General features: G+C 37.7%; 1 protein-coding gene across 1 annotated transcript in view; it reads left to right on the forward strand.

Moving 5' to 3' along the window:
• Positions 1–19,008, forward strand: part of LOC111149135 (sec1 family domain containing 2) — a 416,004-nt gene that overhangs the window by 78,558 nt on the left and 318,438 nt on the right. Inside the window, exon 4 of the mRNA XM_022506075.1 lies at positions 13,621–13,796. Coding sequence (XP_022361783.1) covers positions 13,621–13,796 — 176 coding nt within the window. The remainder of the gene's footprint in view (positions 1–13,620; positions 13,797–19,008) is intronic.

Here is a 19,008-nt window from a genome sequence, read left to right on the forward strand (position 1 = left end):
ACTCTACCACATGTGGGGGTAGAATTATTCTGTCTAAAGAATTTGTTCCCTGATCATCTCAGTTGGAAAATGTCTGGCTAGAGTACTGATTTCCAGAAGTGAAAATAGAGATTAGGAATTTAGTTACCTGGTGATTATGTTGAAACCTAAGTAGTGAATTTCTAAAGGAAATGTAAGGTCGATCAACTAGAGAGAGAAGGTAGAATGGTTGAGAAAAAGGGCTGAGGGCAGAGTCCTAAAGAATATTTCTATTTAGGGATATGAAGATAGGGAATATACAGAAACAGAAAGAGTTTCCTTTGAATTAATAATTAATAATGCCTGAATGCTTTAAGGCCACTAAACAAATGCCTTCCCCTTGAACTCTATCACTTAAAACAGAACTCAGGTTGTCTCCGCTTCTCTGTTATCCTCATCTGCAAAATGGGAATCTAAGTTTCTAACATCCCTTCTTCAAGGATCTGCTCTCTGGCCCTATATTTTCAACTTAAATTGGTGCATTTTTTCTCTTCTTTTTTCCTCATCTGTCTCTTCCTCTTCCTGTTCTTCCTTTTTATGTTTTCTCAACGTAAAAGGTATTTTCAACATGAGACTATGGGCTAGGAGTTTAAAAACCCAAGAGAATGATATGGTGAGAAGGTCTGTGGCTACAGGGTGGGATTTATTTACCTAGAGGCTCCTCTAAGAGCAGAAATTCTTTTCCGGGTCAGAGTGGTCCCACCAAGGAAATGTCCCTTCCCCAGCAGCCTTGCATACTGCCTTCTAGATAACAGGGGTAATCTATCTGTTCCCTTCCATGCTCTCTCTTGAGTTTGTGAATGTTGATTCGGTGTTTAAGTTAGCCTCAGGAAGGCTACATTTCCAAGGAAAACCAAACCATAAATACTTCTGGTGATTTTTTATTTCAGTGTTTTGTATAACTTTCAGAGAGAGCTGTTTATTTTCTATTTGTGACCCATGGTCCCTCAGCAGTTATACTTCATTCCAAGCTATCCTGAAAACATATTTTACAATAAACTTCTGAGTTTTGGAAACATTTGAATTGATTTGTATAATTAAAATGCTATTTTCACATTAGTTTCTTACTCTTTGTAATGCTGTAGAGCTCAAATTTTGTGTACCAAGAAACATACACAATTTAAAGGAAATCCCAGGAAACCTTCAGTATATATGGTGGTATAAAAATGGACATCAATTCCCAGCTGTACTTTGTCCAGGTTTCACTATACAGATGGCTGTATATCCTGTCCTTCAGATCCCTACGGGAGAAGATTTATAACATCTTCCTTCTTCCTCCTTTAATAACTTGTTTCAGCATCTTTGGTCATTGCCATCGTGAAGTTTGTTTCTCATTCTGACTTAAATCTCTCCACCTGCATGTTAACCATATTTCTTTGCCCTTCGACCTCAGTAGAGGTGGGAAGCGGGCAGTTATTATTACTCTTCTATGTCTTTAATCTGTTGAAAGACAATGCTTCATCCATTGTACAAATCTGTTTACTTTACCTGAGATAAACGATTTTATTTCAGAATCAAGAGGCTATTTAAAAAGTAACACTAGTGGGCACCTGGGTGGCTCAGTGGGTTAAGTCTGCCTTCAGCTCAGGTCATGATCCCAGAGTCCTGGGATGGAGGCCCGCATCGGGCTCTCTGCTCAGTGGGGAGCCTGCTTCCCCCTCTCTCTCTGCCTGCCTCTTTGCTACTTGTGATCTCTCTCTGTGAAATAAATGAATAAAATCTTTAAAAAATATATATAAAAAAAAAGTAACACTAGCACCTGCTTCTAGAAAATTCAAGTCACAATGTACATAAAATAAAATATCTTCCCTCCCCTCCATCTTGCTCTTCAACATAATCTTTGTTCCTAAATTAATATCTTGCTTTCCAGGCCTTTTTCTACATAACTAGGTAAGATGTAAGTAAATAAATATGTAAAAATATTATGAGAACAATGAAACAAAGATGCATAGTATCATATGGCAATGTGTTTTCCATTGTGATTCTTTTCTCTCATATTTATTACTGTTTTGGCTACCTAACATAAAATACCAGAAGGAAACTTAGTGATACAGACATTGCTTATATACTTTCAAAATTACATTAAATTGTTAAATTTAATCAAATTTAAAATGTGTGAAAATATTGACACAACCATGGAAAACTGTTTGACAGTATCAACTAAAGTGAAGCATATACTCACCCAGCAAACATGTGGGCATATAACCGGTAGAAATGAGTGCTAATGTTCACCAAAAGGCATGTAATAGAGTGTTCATAGCATCATTATCCATAATGGCCCCAAACTGTAAAATCTAAGTCTCCTTTAAGGCAGAATAGATGAAGAAACTTCTATGGTAATACAGAGCAATAAAGCATGGTTAGAAAAAAGAAAAAAAGATTGAGATTCTGGATAATGTTGAAAAAAAGCTAGACACGAAAGAGTACATATGTATAACTTCACTTATATGAGGCTCAAAAGCAGAGAAAAAAATAATCTGTGGTAGTAGAGATAGAAGTAATGGTCTACCTTTGTGGGATTATTGGCTGGGTAAGTATACGTATACCAAGGAGTCACCTAGAGTATCGGATATATTCTATATGTTGATCTGGATGGGGGTTACATGGATAGATACATATGTAAATAGTAGTTGAACTATGCACTTACTATTTCTATATTTTGCTTTGTATTATGCTCCTCACTTTCTACCTCTGTCATACCTGAGGCTCCTGAGTCTGGAGTTGCTGGTTCCTTCTGGGGACATGGCTCCCTCCACTGTAGTGCCTTTTCATGTATTCTAGACCAAGCCTTTTTGGGTGGCTGGGGGTGGGAGGGTTATTTTTATTTGTTTTCCTCCATCCTTTAGTACTCTTCGTTTCTTCTTTTATTTTCCAGGCATTTATACTTTAGTTAAATTTTTTTTTAATATGATAAAAGTGACAGTAGTATTACTATATTAAAAAAGTTAGAGTTCACTTATAATTACTTGAATATTCTCATTTCTGCTTTTCTCAGTTGTAAATAAGTATAACTAAGCACCATTGTGTCTTCCAATGGAAAATTTCATTCAGGTTTTATTCCAACATGTAGATTTATAGCAGTATGTCTTTTTCATAACTGAGGAAATTTGAGTATGGTCTTTTTCTTGGTGTGATGAAAATGTTCTCAAATTATATGGTGGTGATAATTATACAACTCTGTAAATAGACTATAAACCACTCAATTATATAATTTAAGGATGAACTGTATGGTATGTAACAAAACAAAATTCACCCAAAGTTTAAACATAAATTGAGAAACTCTCCTATAATGTAGAAGAAAACAGGACATTGAAATATGATAGAAAAGATAAAAGATAAAGAGAACCAATCAGGATATCCAAGAACTATATTAGAAGTTTCAGAAAGAAAGAGAAAGCAGAGAATAAGAAATTAGCAAAGGACGAATGTGAGACTTTCCCAGATGTGAAGGACATAGTCAAATTGAATAGGCCTATTGAGATGAAATTGAAAAGAATAAAAAGACCTCTAAATTAGACATGATCACTGTGAGTCCTTAGAGTAAAAGAGACTAAGATCCTAAAGGCTCCAAGTTGGAAAAAAGAAGCTCACCTACAAAGGAACAGGAATGAGACTAGCACACACTGTTTATCAGCAACCCTGAAAACCAGAGGATAGTGAATAATGCATTTTCAGCCACCTAGAATTCCAGACTCCAATAAACTACCATGAAGCTTTGAGGTTAAGAAAATGCCTTTTGAGGGATACAAAAACTGTGTTCTTCACAGTTCCTTTTCTGAGGTTACATAAGAATGTCCAGCAAGAAAAGGCAGTATACCAAGAAAGAAAAATCAGGGATTTAATGAAACTGTTCCAACAGAGGAGAGCAATAAAAGGAGTTCCAGGCTGCTGGCTGTGCAGAAAGGCCTAGGACAAAATTTGCCCATACTAGAGTGGGAGAGTGAAAGGTTTGGCAGTATTCAGAGAGGGAAAAAGCCCCCAGACTCCAAAGATAGGACACTGTATTTGAGGTTAGGATACTTTAAAGCTTTCGTTAAGGTAGATAATGCAAAGGAAGGGTAGGGGGAAGAAGGAAGAAAGGAAGGAAGGAAAGAAGGAAAAGAAAGGAAAGGAAAGAAAGAGGGAGGAAGGAAGGAAGGAAGGATGGAAGGGAGGAAGGAAGGAAAGAAGGAAATACACCACAGGCATTCTAGGAGCAAAGTATTATATGCATAAGGAAATGTAATCATAGCACATAATTTGGCTCTGTCATTAATAGTTATATAGTTTATAATGATGTAGGCTTTATTGATTGATTTTGAACTTTTTTAATGAAACCATGGAAAAAGCACATAAGACTAAATTATGGTTACAGAACAAAATATAAATGCCAGTCATCATGACAAGGGAAAAATAAAAGTACGGATGATTTGCAAGATGAAAGGGGAAAATAAGAAGTAAGGGGGATGTGTAAGGGGGGCTATGATTCTCTTCTTAGAACATGAAAAGCCGTAGGATACCATCTGTACTTGACAGACCAAAAAAGAAAGTTTTAGAATATAATGTAGGTTACAAAGATAACCAACAGATGGGGGCAAAATGTTTGAAATCTCTTGTCTGCTTATAGACTATCTCACAATCTCTTTGTTGTGTGTTCCTATCCCTTTTTATTTTTTTCTGTCATTCTGATGGAGTAAAGAGTGGATATACACTATGTGCTTGGCCTACTCTCTTAGCCTTTTGTGATTTTGTTTCGTTTTAAGATTTTATTTATTCATTTGAAAGAGGGAGCACAGAAGAAGAGTGAGAAGAAGAAGCAGACTCCCCAGGGAGCAGGGAGCCCAGTGTGGCTCAATCCCAGGACCCTGAGATCATGACCTGAGCCAAAGGCAGATGCTTAATCGACTGAACCACCCACCCAGGCACCCCTAAGCCTTTTGTATGCTATTCACAAAACTCCTAAACCCTCTTTCATGCACAAGATTCTGGCTGTCTTATGTCAACTCTTGAATTACACTCGAAATTTTCTCTGGTGATGCTGCCAAAGAATCAAAAGCTTAACTTTAGTAAAGTTGTCACCTTTGATATATATATTATTGTGCATGTTTTGCTATAATGTGTATAAATCCCTGGAAAAGTTGTTTTGCAAAATCACATACTAGGACAAAAAAAAATACCATTAGCAGAGGCCCATTCAAACATCTTTGCAGATCAATAATCAGAGCACTGACAAAACCAGTAAGAATCTTGATAAGATACCAGCACAGTTAAAAAGATATGCTAAATTTCTAGAAATAAAGAAATGTTACAGCTTATACAGGACGTTATGTGAACAAAAGCGTTGAAAGTAGCTCACTGGAAGGGGATGTGAAGAGGAGTGGAGGCTTATTAGTTGCACTGAAGATCAGGGAGAATCAAACAGGAAGCACCTCCAAGACAGGCCCCGTGGCCAGGCGGAGCCAAGAAGAAGAGATAGAGACGCATGGGCACTGCCTGTGGTGCTTGGTTCCTCTCGTGGCTTGCGGTGTTCAGCTGTGTTTGTTTACTTTGTGTTCAGCTGCTGTTATTAGGTAGCACAAAATGTTGAAGTAATGAGAAAAAAAGCAACAAATGAACAGATGTGACTTTTGTGTAATACTGAAATTATTCTGTTTGCCAATTGTGTATGAACAAATAAACCAGAGTTTCAGCAGGACCTCTTATATTTAAATATTTTAATGTCCTGCCTCCTTATTATATTAGAAAAATGATTGAAAAAGAGACAAATGAAATGCTAATTTCTGGGAATGTAAGACTTGAAACACCTAAGTTGGTTTATTCCAATTTGGGTTTTCATGAAAATGATGAATAAAAAACGAGCAATGACAGTTTTTATTATTTCTCATGCCAAGAGGTTTTAAAAATTTTTAGTAGCTAAATACGCTATTTTAGACAAAATTTCTGGTGGTGGTGGTTTTCTACCATTAAGACAGTTTTATGATTAAATCAAATCTGACATTGACAGAATATTCTTCTTTTTTTTTTAAATTTATTTTCATCATAACAGTATTCATTATTTTTGCACCACACCCAGTGCTCCATGCAATCCGTGCCCTCTCTGATACCCACCACCTGGTTCCCCCAACTCCCGCCCCCCCGCCCCTTCAAAACCCTCAGATTGTTTTTCAGAGTCCATAGTCTCTCATAGTTCACTTCCCCTTCCAATTTCCCTCAACTCCCTTCTCCTCTCTAAGTCCCCTTGTCCTTCATGCTATTTGTTATGCTCCACAAATAGGTGAAACCATATGATAATTGACTCTCTCTGCTTGACTTATTTCACTCAGCATAGTCTCTTCCAGTCCTGTCCATGTTGCTACAAAAGTTGGGTATTCATCCTTTCTGATGGAGGCATAATACTCCATAGAGTATATGGACCACATCTTCCTTATCCATTCGTCCGTTGAAGGGCATCTTGGTTCTTTCCACAGTTTGGCGACTGTGGCCATTGCTGCTATAAACTTTGGGGTACAGATGGCCCTTCTTTTCACTACATCTGTATCTTTGGGTAAATACCCAGTAGTGCAATGGCAGGGTCATAGGGAAGCTCTATTTTTAATTTCTTGAGGAATCTCCACACTGTTCTCCAAAGTGTCTGCACCAACTTGCATTCCTACCAACAGTGTAAGAGGGTTCCCCTTTCTCCACATCCCCTCCAACACATGTTGCTTCCTGTCTTGCTAATTTTGGCCATTCTAACTGGTGTAAGGTGGTATCTCAATGTGGTTTTAATTTGAATCTCCCTGATGGCTAGTGATGATGAACATTTTTTCATGTGTCTGATAGCCATTTGTGTGTCTTCATTGGAGAAGTGTCTGTTCATGTCTTCTGCCCATTTTTTTTGATATGATTATCTGTTTTGTGTGTGTTGAGTTTGAGGAGTTCTTTATAGATCCTGGATATCAACCTTTTGTCTGTACTGTCATTTGCAAATATCTTCTCCCATTCTGTGGGTTGCCTCTTTGTTTTGTTGACTGTTTCCTTTGCTATGCAGAAGCTTTTGATTTTGATGAAGTCCCAAAAGTTTATTTTCGCTTTTGTTTCCTTTGTCTTTGGAGACATATCTTGAAAGAAGTTGCTGTGGCTGATATCGAAGAGATTACTGCCTATGTTCTCCTCTAGGATTCTGATGGATTCCTGTCTCACGTTGAGGTCTTTTATCCATTTTGAGTTTATTTTGTGTACGGTGTAAGAGAATGGCCAAGTTTCATTCTTCTGCATATAGCTGTCCAGTTTTCCCAGCACCATTTATTGAAGAGACTGTCTTTTTTCCACTGTATATTTTTTCCTGTTTTGTCGAAGATTATTTGACCATAGAGTTGAGGGTCCATATCTGGGCTCTCTACTCTGTTCCACTGGTCTATGTGTCTGTTTTTATGCCAGTACCATGCTGTCTTACTTTAAGCATATCAACAAAGAATCATGTATGTGTAGATATGTGTAGATATTTTAAATATATTTTAACAAATATATTTTAATATTTTAAATATATTTTATATATTTTAAATATATTTAATGTTAAATATATTTAAATAATATATTTTAATATATTTTAACAAAACAGGTTGAGAAAATTATAATTTATCAAGTGTATGAGGTTAATGAAAAAATAGGATCCATGATGCATTTGAATTCAGTTGAATTCTGTATCATAAGGATCACAAATATTAAAATGTTAAATCCTTTTATTTTCCAAATGTGTTCACTTTCCCTCAAGAGATAATTATATTTTAATAAGGATTTAAAATATAATAGAGAATTGATGGTTGATAAAGTTTTATGTTTTTCTCTTAGCTAAATCTAAGTAAGAAGCCTATTTCTCTTTCTTTAAAACTCAAATAAAAAAAAGCCCAATAGCTTTTCTAACTTGAAAACGATTTCTCGGATTTTAGATCATCGTCTTTCAAGAAGTTGCTATATGTTATGTAGTCTTTTTCTTTTGGAGAGTAATTGTTGAAAATATTTTAGAAAACACTTTTAATAGGAAAAGAGCAAAAACAAAAGAAATACCCTTTCATATAAGCAATAGAATGCCTTGCTGAGGTTAGTTCCACAATAAAAGCCACACTCATTTGTATGTGTGGCCAGGGATGGTGATCTGGAGAAAGAAAACGAGAACTGAGATAGTGGTAGATGACAACTCTTTGCTTACTCCCTGCAAATCTAATTTGGAGAGGAATCTGGAAAACCATGAGTTAGGATAGTTTCAGTCTACTAGCGTGCCAGAAGCGGAACCAATACAATCTCCTGAAATAAAGGATTTGTGTCATTTCTCTGGGTAGTTCCCTAAGGGGTTTGGTTCCACCAATGAATAAATTTCCTATTTCTACACTAAACTCATCCTTTGGGATGAGTTTTTTTTTTTTTTTAAAGATTTTATTTAGTTATTTGACAGACAGAGATCACAAGTAGGCAGAGAGGCAGGCAGAGAGAGAGAGAGGAAGGGAAGCAGGCACCCCGCTGAGCAGAGAGCCCGATGTGGGGCTCGATCCCAGGACCCTGAGACCATGACCTGAGCCGACGGCAGAGGCTTAACCCACTGAGCCACCCAGGCGCCCCTGGGATGAGTTTTAATCTCATCTCCTGCAGACTTGATATCAACTAACTTTTGTTTTTAAGGCTTTAAAAATTGTGTTACAAGACCTTCTGAATGGACATCTTAAAATCACCATGTAAGTCTGTATGATACACTTTTGTGATTGTTTTGTGATGTAAGTATGTCCTCCTATTACTTTTTCAGCACCTGCTTCTGGTTGCTTGCTGTTTTAGTCGATTTGAATGGAGCAGCTTTCTCGGGTCATCAGTCTCACTGTAGCATTTTGGTAGTCAGTTAGTTGATTTCCATTTGTTTTATGTAAGGTTGTGACTAAGTTTCCAATTTTGAAAATCTCACTAGCCTGTATTTTTTTTTTTTTTTTTGAAGGTCAAGCAAAGCTTTATTTCGAGCCAAGCATCGAGAATCAAACTGACTGGCCAGGGCCGTCTCTTGTTTGTTTGTTTGTTTGTTTGTTTGTTTTAAAGGTTTTATTTATTTATTTGACAGAGAGAGATCACAGGTAGACAGAGAGGCAGGTAGAGGGAGCGGGGGAAGCAGGCTCCCTGCCGAACAGGGAGCCCGATGTGGGACTCGATCCCAGGACCCTGAGACCATGACCTGAGCCGAAGGCAAAGGCTCAATCCACTGAGCCACCTAGGTGCCCCCCAGGGCCGTCTCTTGCAAAGAGGCGACCTCTCTCTGCCTTACAGACTAGCTTTTAAGGGCAAAGGCCATGTGGTTGGGCCTGGCAAAGCACAGGTGACCAATGAGATTGTAACACACAGAGAAAGCTGCACAGTCATGCTAGGTCACACATAAGTGACCAATTGAATTACAATTTACCCTAGTAGATATTTGAACTAGCCTATCACCTTGGTCAGAATTGGTATCCAAAAGGCGCCCTAAGGGTGGGGGCCCATTCAATCAGTGGGGGCACATACTGTCTCCTAGCTACCAAGGAATATAGCCTGTATTTTAAAGCACCCATATGATGTACTTTTTTACTGAATTCCAAGTAGCATGTTAATGGAGTATCAAGACATACCTAATGATGTGTTACTAGCATTTGTATGTAAGAAAAAACTATATAGAGGGGAACAGAATAGGGCAGCAAATGCAAATAATTACTAAGTTCACAATGTAGTGTGTTGTTGCATTTCTAGTTACCAAATTCTCTATACTCCTTTGTTCCTTTGGATCACACGCCTTACCTGGGCAGGCAGCATTACGTAAATATGATGACTAAAGGCCGAGTTAGGAACTGCTAACTGGATAAAAAGTTCAACTATGTTTTTGAATCAGAGAAACTCTTATCTTTGAATTGAACATACAGTTGTTATAATAGAAATCTAAACAGACCTTCTGATGACTTTCTCTGATGATTTTCAGTTCTTTTTTAAAAATTTATTTATTTGACAGATCACAAGTAGGCAAAGAGGCAGGCAGAGAGAGAGGAGGAAGCAGGCTCCCCACTGAGCAGAGAGCCCGATGAGGGACTCGATCCCAGGACCTTGAGATCATGACCCGAGCCGAAGGCAGAGGCTCAACCCACTGAGCCACCCAGGCACCCATGATTTTCATTTCTTGTGGTCTTTCTAAACAACAGTTAAATTGCAAATGGATTGTATGTATTTTGAGCTTAATTCTGCCTCCCTAGTTAAGTAGACAGTGTTGGAGAATTCAGCAGTTTTGAATCTTAAAGGGCCTTTCATGCTTTCAAGACATTTTGTGTTTTTCCTTAGCAGTATTATTGCAATCATGATTAAGTAATTATTTGTGTAATTGTTTAATTAATATCACTCTTGATAGACTAAGCTCTATGTGTCCAGGAACCAAATTGCCATCACCAGCAGTACAATGTGTAAACAAGTACATGGAGGTCATGGCAATCGTGAATTGAACCCATTTCACGTGAAAATGTTTTTCACGTATTTAGTGTTAATATTAAATAGGCGTTAGAAGATGTCATTGTGTAAACATGTTATCATCTGCACAAAAGGCCTCCATCCCTAAATGAGAATGATATGTAATAGACTGAATTCATTAGAAGGGCATCAAGGAGATATATTTGTTTTCTGTATTTGTTCACTGTGAGGACAAAGTGTTTTGTCGATTTGTTCACAGGTTTATTTCTAACAGCAAGAACAGTGTCTGTCACAAAAATATATGTTGAATCAATGACCTAATAAAAGTAATGGCACAATTTAATAATAAGAAAGTAAACAACTGGGTGCCTGGGTGGCTCAGTGGGTTAAGCCTCTGCCTTCAGCTCAGGTCATGATCTCAGGGTCCTAGGATTGAGTCCCGAATCTGGCTCTCTGCTCAGTGGGGAGCCTGCTTCCCCACTTATCTCTCTCTGCCTGCCTCTCTGCCTACTTGTGATCTCTCTGTGCCAAATAAATAAATAGAATCTTAAAAAGAAAAGAAAGTAAACAACCTAATAAAAAATGGGAAAAGATTTGAACAGACGCTTCACCAAAAAACATATAGCATGGCACATAAGCACATAAAAAGATGGTCAGCATTACTCATCATTAGAAAAATACAAATTAAAGCCACAGTGAGATGTTGCTACCCATGTCTTAGAATGATTAAAATAAAAATAAGTGGTAGTAGCAAGTGCTGGTGAGGACGTGAAGTACTAGAACTCTCATAGGTTGCTGGTGGGACAGGCTGCTTTGGAAATCAGTTTGTCAGTTTCTTACACAGTTAAACATACATTTAGCATATGACCCAGTAACCCCAGGTCTAGAAATTTACCCAAGAAAAATGAAACCATTTGTCCACACACATATACTTCCATGAAAACCTGAACCTGGATATTTGTGAAGACTTTATTCATAATTTCTAAGAATTGGAAATAGTCCAAGTGATCACTAACTGGTGAATGGATAAATGAATGGCTAGGTAAACTATGGCATATTTATACAATGGAATATGATTCAGCAAGAAAAGGGAGCATACTATTAATACAGGCAACAGCACAGATGAATATCAAATGCATTAAGCTAAAGTGAAAGAAGCCAGAGTCAAAAGGCTCCAGACTATGTAATTCCATTTATAGAACATTCTGGAAAAGCTCAACTATGGGACAGAGATCAGATAAACACAGAGAAGTGCTCATAAGGGCTGGGGTGGAGAAGGAGAATTGACTGCAAAGAGGGGAAGCTCTTTGGAATGATGGAAATGTTCGGTCCCTTGACTGTGATGGTGCTTACCCAACGACATCCATTTGTCACAGCCCATGGAGCTGTACACCAAAGAAGGGTGGATTTTACTGTATGTCAATTACACCTTAATAAACCTGACTCAAAACCAGACAAAGAAGAATGTGATGAGGCTCTTCCCTGTCAGTAGTTAAGCCAGTAGGTCAGTAGCTTGCCGCCTTGAGGATCAGGAATGAACTCAGACTTTACCGCAGAACCAAAGAAATGAGTGAGACTTGCTTCGCTACTTATCATCCCACTACTCTTCTTTTTGTCGCAGGCTTATAAGTTTCTTGTGGTGAGGTCTTTAGTTTTTGTGTATTGTGGTCAAAAACCATTTATTAAGTGATACCTGATATTTAGCATTGTGAAAGACACCGAATTCCCAGTGCCTCAGGGGGCTCTCACAGGTAGAGCCCATGCCTTGCTTGCCACCCCATAGAGTTGCTATGAGAATCAGAAGATGGCTTGCTTCCGCCGTGTGAACTGTAAGGTGCTCAATAAACATAGGGGATTTCATTGCCAAATATTAAACCTAGATATAATAAACAAACTTGGATTTCAGGCATTGGAGAGCAACCCACAAGCATAGTGTGGATAAGACGTGTAGGAAAGATTTACCTGACTCGCATCTATGTTTGGTCCCATTGTGTCCTCCCTGTCCGATGGAGAGACTCTGGTGTTCTGGAGTTTTGTCCACAGCAGCCATGAACGGCAGGAATGCAGTTTGATACACTGGACAATGCAAAGTGACTCAGTTAAAGGACTGTCATAGGCAAACTTGGGACTTAGAGGCTCTAAAGAGTGAACCTTCAACAGGTGTTTTGCTTTTCTGTACTATCTCTAGTCTTTTATGAGATGCGGCTCTTGTTTTAGTCTAGGTGACCATTGGGGCACGTGTGCTGTATCGCTCATGCCTGGTGTTTTCTTCTGATGCCTCATCTTCCAGTGTTTTTGCCACCCCAGTTCTCCATAGATTTTTTATTTCATACAATAGCCAGCTTTGATCGTCATGAATTTTGTCATGAACCCACTGATCTCAGTGGTGAGGTTTGAGCCACAGTCGTAACAGACTTCTCTTCTTACTTTCTAAACATACACACACCATTAGAAATTTTGCCTTTTTGCTTTTTAAATCAGTATGCACTCTGCTTGGGGAGCCACGCCATGTTGAGCTCACCAGATACTTATTTGGATGACTTTGAGAACTTACTTGTGGGCATTGCACAATTATAAAATAAGTTCTACTGGTAATATGGCCTTGGCCAGATCACTTAATATCTGTTTCTTTCCTTTTGTATGTGTGTGTGTGTGTGTGTTTAATTTTTTAATTTTTATTTATTTACTTTTTAAAGATTTATTCATTTATTTTTAGAGTGAAAGAGAGCATGAGTGTGGGGACAAAGGGAGAGAGGGTCTCACGTATTCTCCTTGCTGAGCGTGGAGCTTCAGGCGGGGCCTGATCTTATGACCCTGAGATCACGACCTGAAGTGAAACCAAGAGTCAGACACTTAACCAACTGTGTGCCACCCAGGTGCCCCAGTTTGTTTGTTTTTTTTTTTTAAGTGGGCTCCATGAACACACACCCCTGAGATCAAGACCCAAGTTGAGATCAAGAGTCAGATGCTTAACTGACTGAGCCACTCAGGCACCCCTGTTTCTTTACCTGTGAAAGGCAGGAAACAGCTTCACATTTGCTACTGTCACCATGTTGTTGTAAGAATCACAATAGCTTAAGAAAGCTTACAGCCAACTCTGAAATTCTGTGCCAATATGAAGCAGTAATGTTATTAATGGCATTCTTGTCATGAGTTTACTACTGATAGATTATTATGTTTCTCCAGGGAGAGTCACTCCAGGGCAGCTCATGTCCTATATTCAGCTCTTCAAGAACAACCTCAAAGCTTTAGTGAATCACTGTGGGCTCCTACAGCTTGGGCTGGCCACAGTTCAAACTCTGAAACACCCGCAGACTGCTAAGTGGGACAACTTTCTGGCTTTTGAAAGACTCCTCCTCCAGGTATGTTGCTATGGGAGGTTCATGGGATATTAATAATTAAAATGGTTGCTTCTGGGTGGGGGGGAAACTTTGATGTTTGTTGTAGTCTTAGTAGTAAGTCTTATAGTTGACATATACTCTATATCATATTCTCTAGGAGCCTCCAAATTAAAATTACAGTAGAAATTTTCCATACCTATGGTTTTTTGTTTTTCATTTCGTTTTGTGTTGTTGTTTTTTTTTTTTTTTTTGACAGTGACATCTTTGGCATCTCACTCACTACCAAGAATGTTTTTTTGAGCATTTGACCAATCTCTTTTCAATTTTATACCATTTGGACCTTTCTTGATCCTCATGGTATCTTTATTCAATCCTTGCTACTCTCCTTGCTGACTATTATTACTATTTACATTTCTTCTGACACTAGTCTCTAATCCTCAAACAACATATAGCACATGGCTTAAAATGATGCTTAATAAAGGATGGAGGAAGACAAATTACATTTGTGAATGTAGTGAATTTGAAGTGATTTGTATGGGATGAGGACCTTTTCATGAATGATGAAATATTTTCATGGAAAACTTAAAAATCCCTCTCTTCTGCCTCTCCCTCTACTTGTGCTCTGTTTCTCTCTCACATGAAAAAATAAAAGCTTTTAAAAAAACTTAAAAATTATAAAGCATTTCATACTGATATAAAATAATATGACATATCTATTTGTACTCTCCACACTGACTCAATATAATTTATCCATTTTTAATATTTATTTTATATCCCTTCTCATTAAAGAAATAAAACTAGAAATAAAGTTGAAACATCTCTGATACTTATACCCTTCCTTGCTCTGATTCTTTTTCCTTTCCCAGAGGTAATCACAACCATGATTCCTTGTTTCTGTATTTTTATTAAATACTTACTTATTCATAAATAATACAGACTATTGTGCTCTGGGTTTTACTTTTTATGTAAGTAATATTGTACTATATTCCTAAACAACCTGTGTTTTCCTCTCAACATTCTATTTTATTTTATTTTTTTAAGATTTTATTTATATTTGACAGAGAGAGAGATCACAAGTAGGCAGAGAGGCAGGCAGAGAGGGAGAGGGAAGCAGGCTCTCTGCTGAGCAGAGAGCCTGATGTGGGGCTCGATCCCAGGACCCTGAGATCATGACCCGAGCCGAAGGCAGAGGCTTAACCCACTGAGCCACCAAGGCACACTTCAACATTCTATTTTAAAGATAATTCAAGTTGACATATATAGATCTAGTTCATTTATTTAAACTATACCATACTATTTGATTGTATGTGTGTGTGTGGAGAGGGAGAGAGAGAAAAAAAAGAAGAAGAAAGAATGTGGCGAATATCCTAGACCATGTGTTTTGGTGTACATGTGAAAGAGTTTCTCTAAGACACATATTGTGGAAAGGATATTAGATTATCGACCATGCATATTGTTGAATTTACTAAATATTAATAAAGTAATCACGAAAGAGGTTGACCTAGTTGACCCTTCTGCTAGGCATGGATGACATTTTGTTTCTCCACATAATGTCAGGACTCAGTCTTATTAAATTAGAACATTTTTTAATAGTGCGTCTATTAGTAATGGTGGGTCTATTAGTAATCATGGGTCTATTATTAATAGTGCTATTTCTTTATATAAGTTTGCAATTCTTTGACTACTGATGAGGTTGAGCATCTTTTATAGTATATATGGACTCCTCAGTTTTCCTCTTCTGTCAATTGCTCATTCTTACACTGTGCCCATTTTTATCTGTTGGGTAACAGAAGCACTGTCTTATGTCATGCAAATACTTCTCTGAGGCTGTGGTGTGTCTTTCAACTTTAATGCCAGTATATTGTACAAAAGTTTAAAAATTTAATGTAGTCTAGCTGATTAATGTTATCCTTTATGATTTGTGCTTATTTATATTTTATATTAGAAATCTCTACTCCTAATTTCAAAACATATTGTTCTGTATTTTCTGCTGAAAATTAACTTTTGACATTTGACATCTTAATCCACATGGAATTCATTTTTGTTTATGGTGTTATTCAGATCTAGCTTTCTTTTCTTCTGTATGGATAGTCTAGTCTCCCCACACTATTTATGGAATACTCCACTGTATCATAAATTACTGATCTAAGAGTCATTTTCCTCTTTCTCATGTTGGCAGAACACCAGTTTTGTTCTGGTGTCTACTCCTTTCCCAGATGATTCAAGCAAATCCTGATTGCTCTCAGAGTACGCTGGCATTGTCTTTTCCCTACCTAATGATTAGTTTAGCAGTTCAAGCCAAAGACAGGCAAAGGGTAGTTTGCTAGAAGTGTTTCTAGGAAAGATTTTCTTTTGCCCTGACAGAATATACATAATGAAGAAACAATCTCCTTTTTCTGCTTCTTGATGTATGTTTATGACATGAGCATTTTGTGATAATGAAGGGAATTCACTGAGATCCTGGGGAAGACAGATGGAACCTGAATCTTTGATGACTTTGAACCCTAGTTCAAATATCTTATTTTGTGACTTCTTCTCATTGTTTGAGCCACTTAAAAAATGTTGGTTTTCTCAGGTCACTTGGGTGGCTCAGTGGCTTAAACATCTGCCTTTGGCTCACGTCATGGTCCCGGGCTCCTGGAATCGAGTCCTTCATTGGTCTCCCTGCTCAGCGGGGAGCCTGTTTCTCCCTTCCAGTCGTGTTCTCTCTCTCTCTCTCTTTCAAATAAACAAATACGATTTTTTTAAAAAATGTTTGTTTTTTTTTTTGTTATTTGGAGCCAAAAGATATTCATCTTTTTCCTGTTGATATGTAAAATACTAAAATACCACATAACAGTGGGTTTATTTCTCAGTTTCTAGTCGGTTCCAGTGGCCAGTTCATCTACCACAGAATGAATACCACAGTGTTTTAAAATCAACATGTCCAGTTTTATGCTTTTCTTTATAAGAGGGGATTATTAGATTTATTTGTGGGTAGATTTTAATACCATTGTGAACTGAATTCAGTTTTCTGACTGTCTGTTGCTGGCATATAGGGATACTCTTCCCTTCTGCCTGGTGATCACATGTCTATCAACTTTGCATCAGCATTTGTATGTTTCTTCCTTTCTACACTATCATGATACCACTTTCTTTTTTAGTGCTCTGACCAGATACTTGGACACTGTTCAAAAGAGGGAGTGAAAAGAGGCTTCTTCATCTTGTTCCTGACTTTAAAGAATGTTCTAAAATTTTACCTTGAAATATTATGTGATTTTTTTTTTTTCTAATTGGGCTGAGAAAGTTCCTTCCTAAACCTAGTTTACTGAGTCGTTTTGTTTTTGTTGTTTTTTTTATCTTGCATGAGTGTGAATTTCATTTCTAAATTCATTATGAATTTTTTTAGATGACTATGTCAGGTTTTTTCTTCCTTAATTGTTAGTGTGGTGAATTTATAATTTTTTTTTAATTTTATTTTTTATAAACATATATTTTAATCCCCAGGGGTACAGGTCTGTGAATCGCCAGGTTTACACACTTCACAGCACTCACCATAGCATATCCCTCCCCAGTGTCCATAACCCCACCCCCCCTCTTCCAACCCCCATCCCCCCATCAACCCTCAGTTTGTTTTGTGAGATTAAGAGTCACTTATGGTTTGTCTCCCTCCCAATCCCATCTTGTTTCATTTACTCTTCTCCTACCCCCTTAACCCCCCATGTTGCATCTCCTCTCCCTCATATCAGGGAGATCATATGATAGTTGTCTTTCTCCGATTGACTTATTTCGCTAAGCATGATACCCTCTAGTTCCATCCACGTCGTCGCAAATGGCAAGATTTCATTTCTTTTGATGGCTGCATAGTATTCCATTGTGTATATATACCACATCTTCTTTAGCCATTCGTCTGTTGATGGACATCTAGGTTCTTTCCATAGTTTGGCTATTGTAGACATTGCTGCTATAAACATTCGGGTGCACGTGCCCCTTCGGATCACTGAATTTATAATTTTTTATTTTTTTTTCAGTGTTCCAAGATTCATTGTTTATGCACCACATCCGCTGCTCCATGCAATATGTGCCCTCCTTAATACCCACCACCAGGCTTACCTAACCCCCTAACCCCTATCCCCTCCAGAACCCTCAGTTTGTTTCTCAGAGTCCACAGTTTCTCATGCTTCGTCTCCCCCTCCGATTTCCCACAATTCACTTTTCCTTTCTTTCTCTTAATGTCCTCCATGTTATTCCTTATGTTCCACAAGTAAATGAAACCATATGATAATTGACTTTCTCTGCTTGACTTATTTCACTCAGCATAATCTCCTCCAGTCCCATCCATGTTGATTCAAAAGTTGGGTATTCATCCTTTCTGATGGCTGAGTAATATTCCATTGTATATATGGACCATATCTTCTTTATCCATTAGTCTGTTGAAGGACATCTTGGCACTTCCCACAGTTTGGTGACTGTGGCCATTGCTGCCATGAACACTGGGGTACAGATGGCCCTTCTTTTCACTACATCTGTATCTTTGGGGTAAATACCCAGTAGTGCAATTGCAGGGTCATAGGGTAGCTCTATTTTTAATTTCTTAGGGAACCTCCACACTGTTTCCCAAAGTGGCTACACTAACTTGATTTCCTACCAACAGTGTAAGAGGGTTCCCCTTTATCCACATCCTCTCCAACACTTGTTGTTTCCTGTCTTGTTGTTAATTTTGGCCATTCTAACTGGTGTAAGGTGGTATCTCAGTGTGGTTTTGATTTGAATCTCCCCTATGGCTAATGATGATGAACATTTTTTCATGTTTCTGTTAGCCATTCATATGTCTTCTTTGGAGAATTGTCTGTTCATGTCTTCTGCCCATTTTTTGACGTGATTATCTGTTTTTTTGGGTGTTGAGTTTGAGGAGTTATTTATAATTTTTTAATGTTAAATAATTATTATTGCATTCCTGGATAAGTTCAGCTTGGTCTTACACACACACACACACACACACACACACACACACAGCTGGATTTAGTTTGCTAATACTTTACTTAGCTATTTTCATTTATTCTCATAGGTGAGATTAACATATAATTTTTCTTTATTGTGCTGCTGACAAAGGTTATGGTAGTTTTTTAAAATCAGGGTGAGTTTCATTTTTGTATTTTCTGGAGCTGTTTATCTAAGAAAGGAATCACAGTTGCTCAACTGTGAAATATCTCTAAGGAATCATGTCAACATAGCTTTGATTTGTTAGATTTAG

Source organism: Enhydra lutris, unplaced genomic scaffold, assembly GCF_002288905.1.
Source record: "Enhydra lutris kenyoni isolate GAN:26980312 unplaced genomic scaffold, ASM228890v2 scaffoldscaffold21, whole genome shotgun sequence".
NCBI classification, from domain to species: domain Eukaryota; kingdom Metazoa; phylum Chordata; class Mammalia; order Carnivora; family Mustelidae; genus Enhydra; species Enhydra lutris.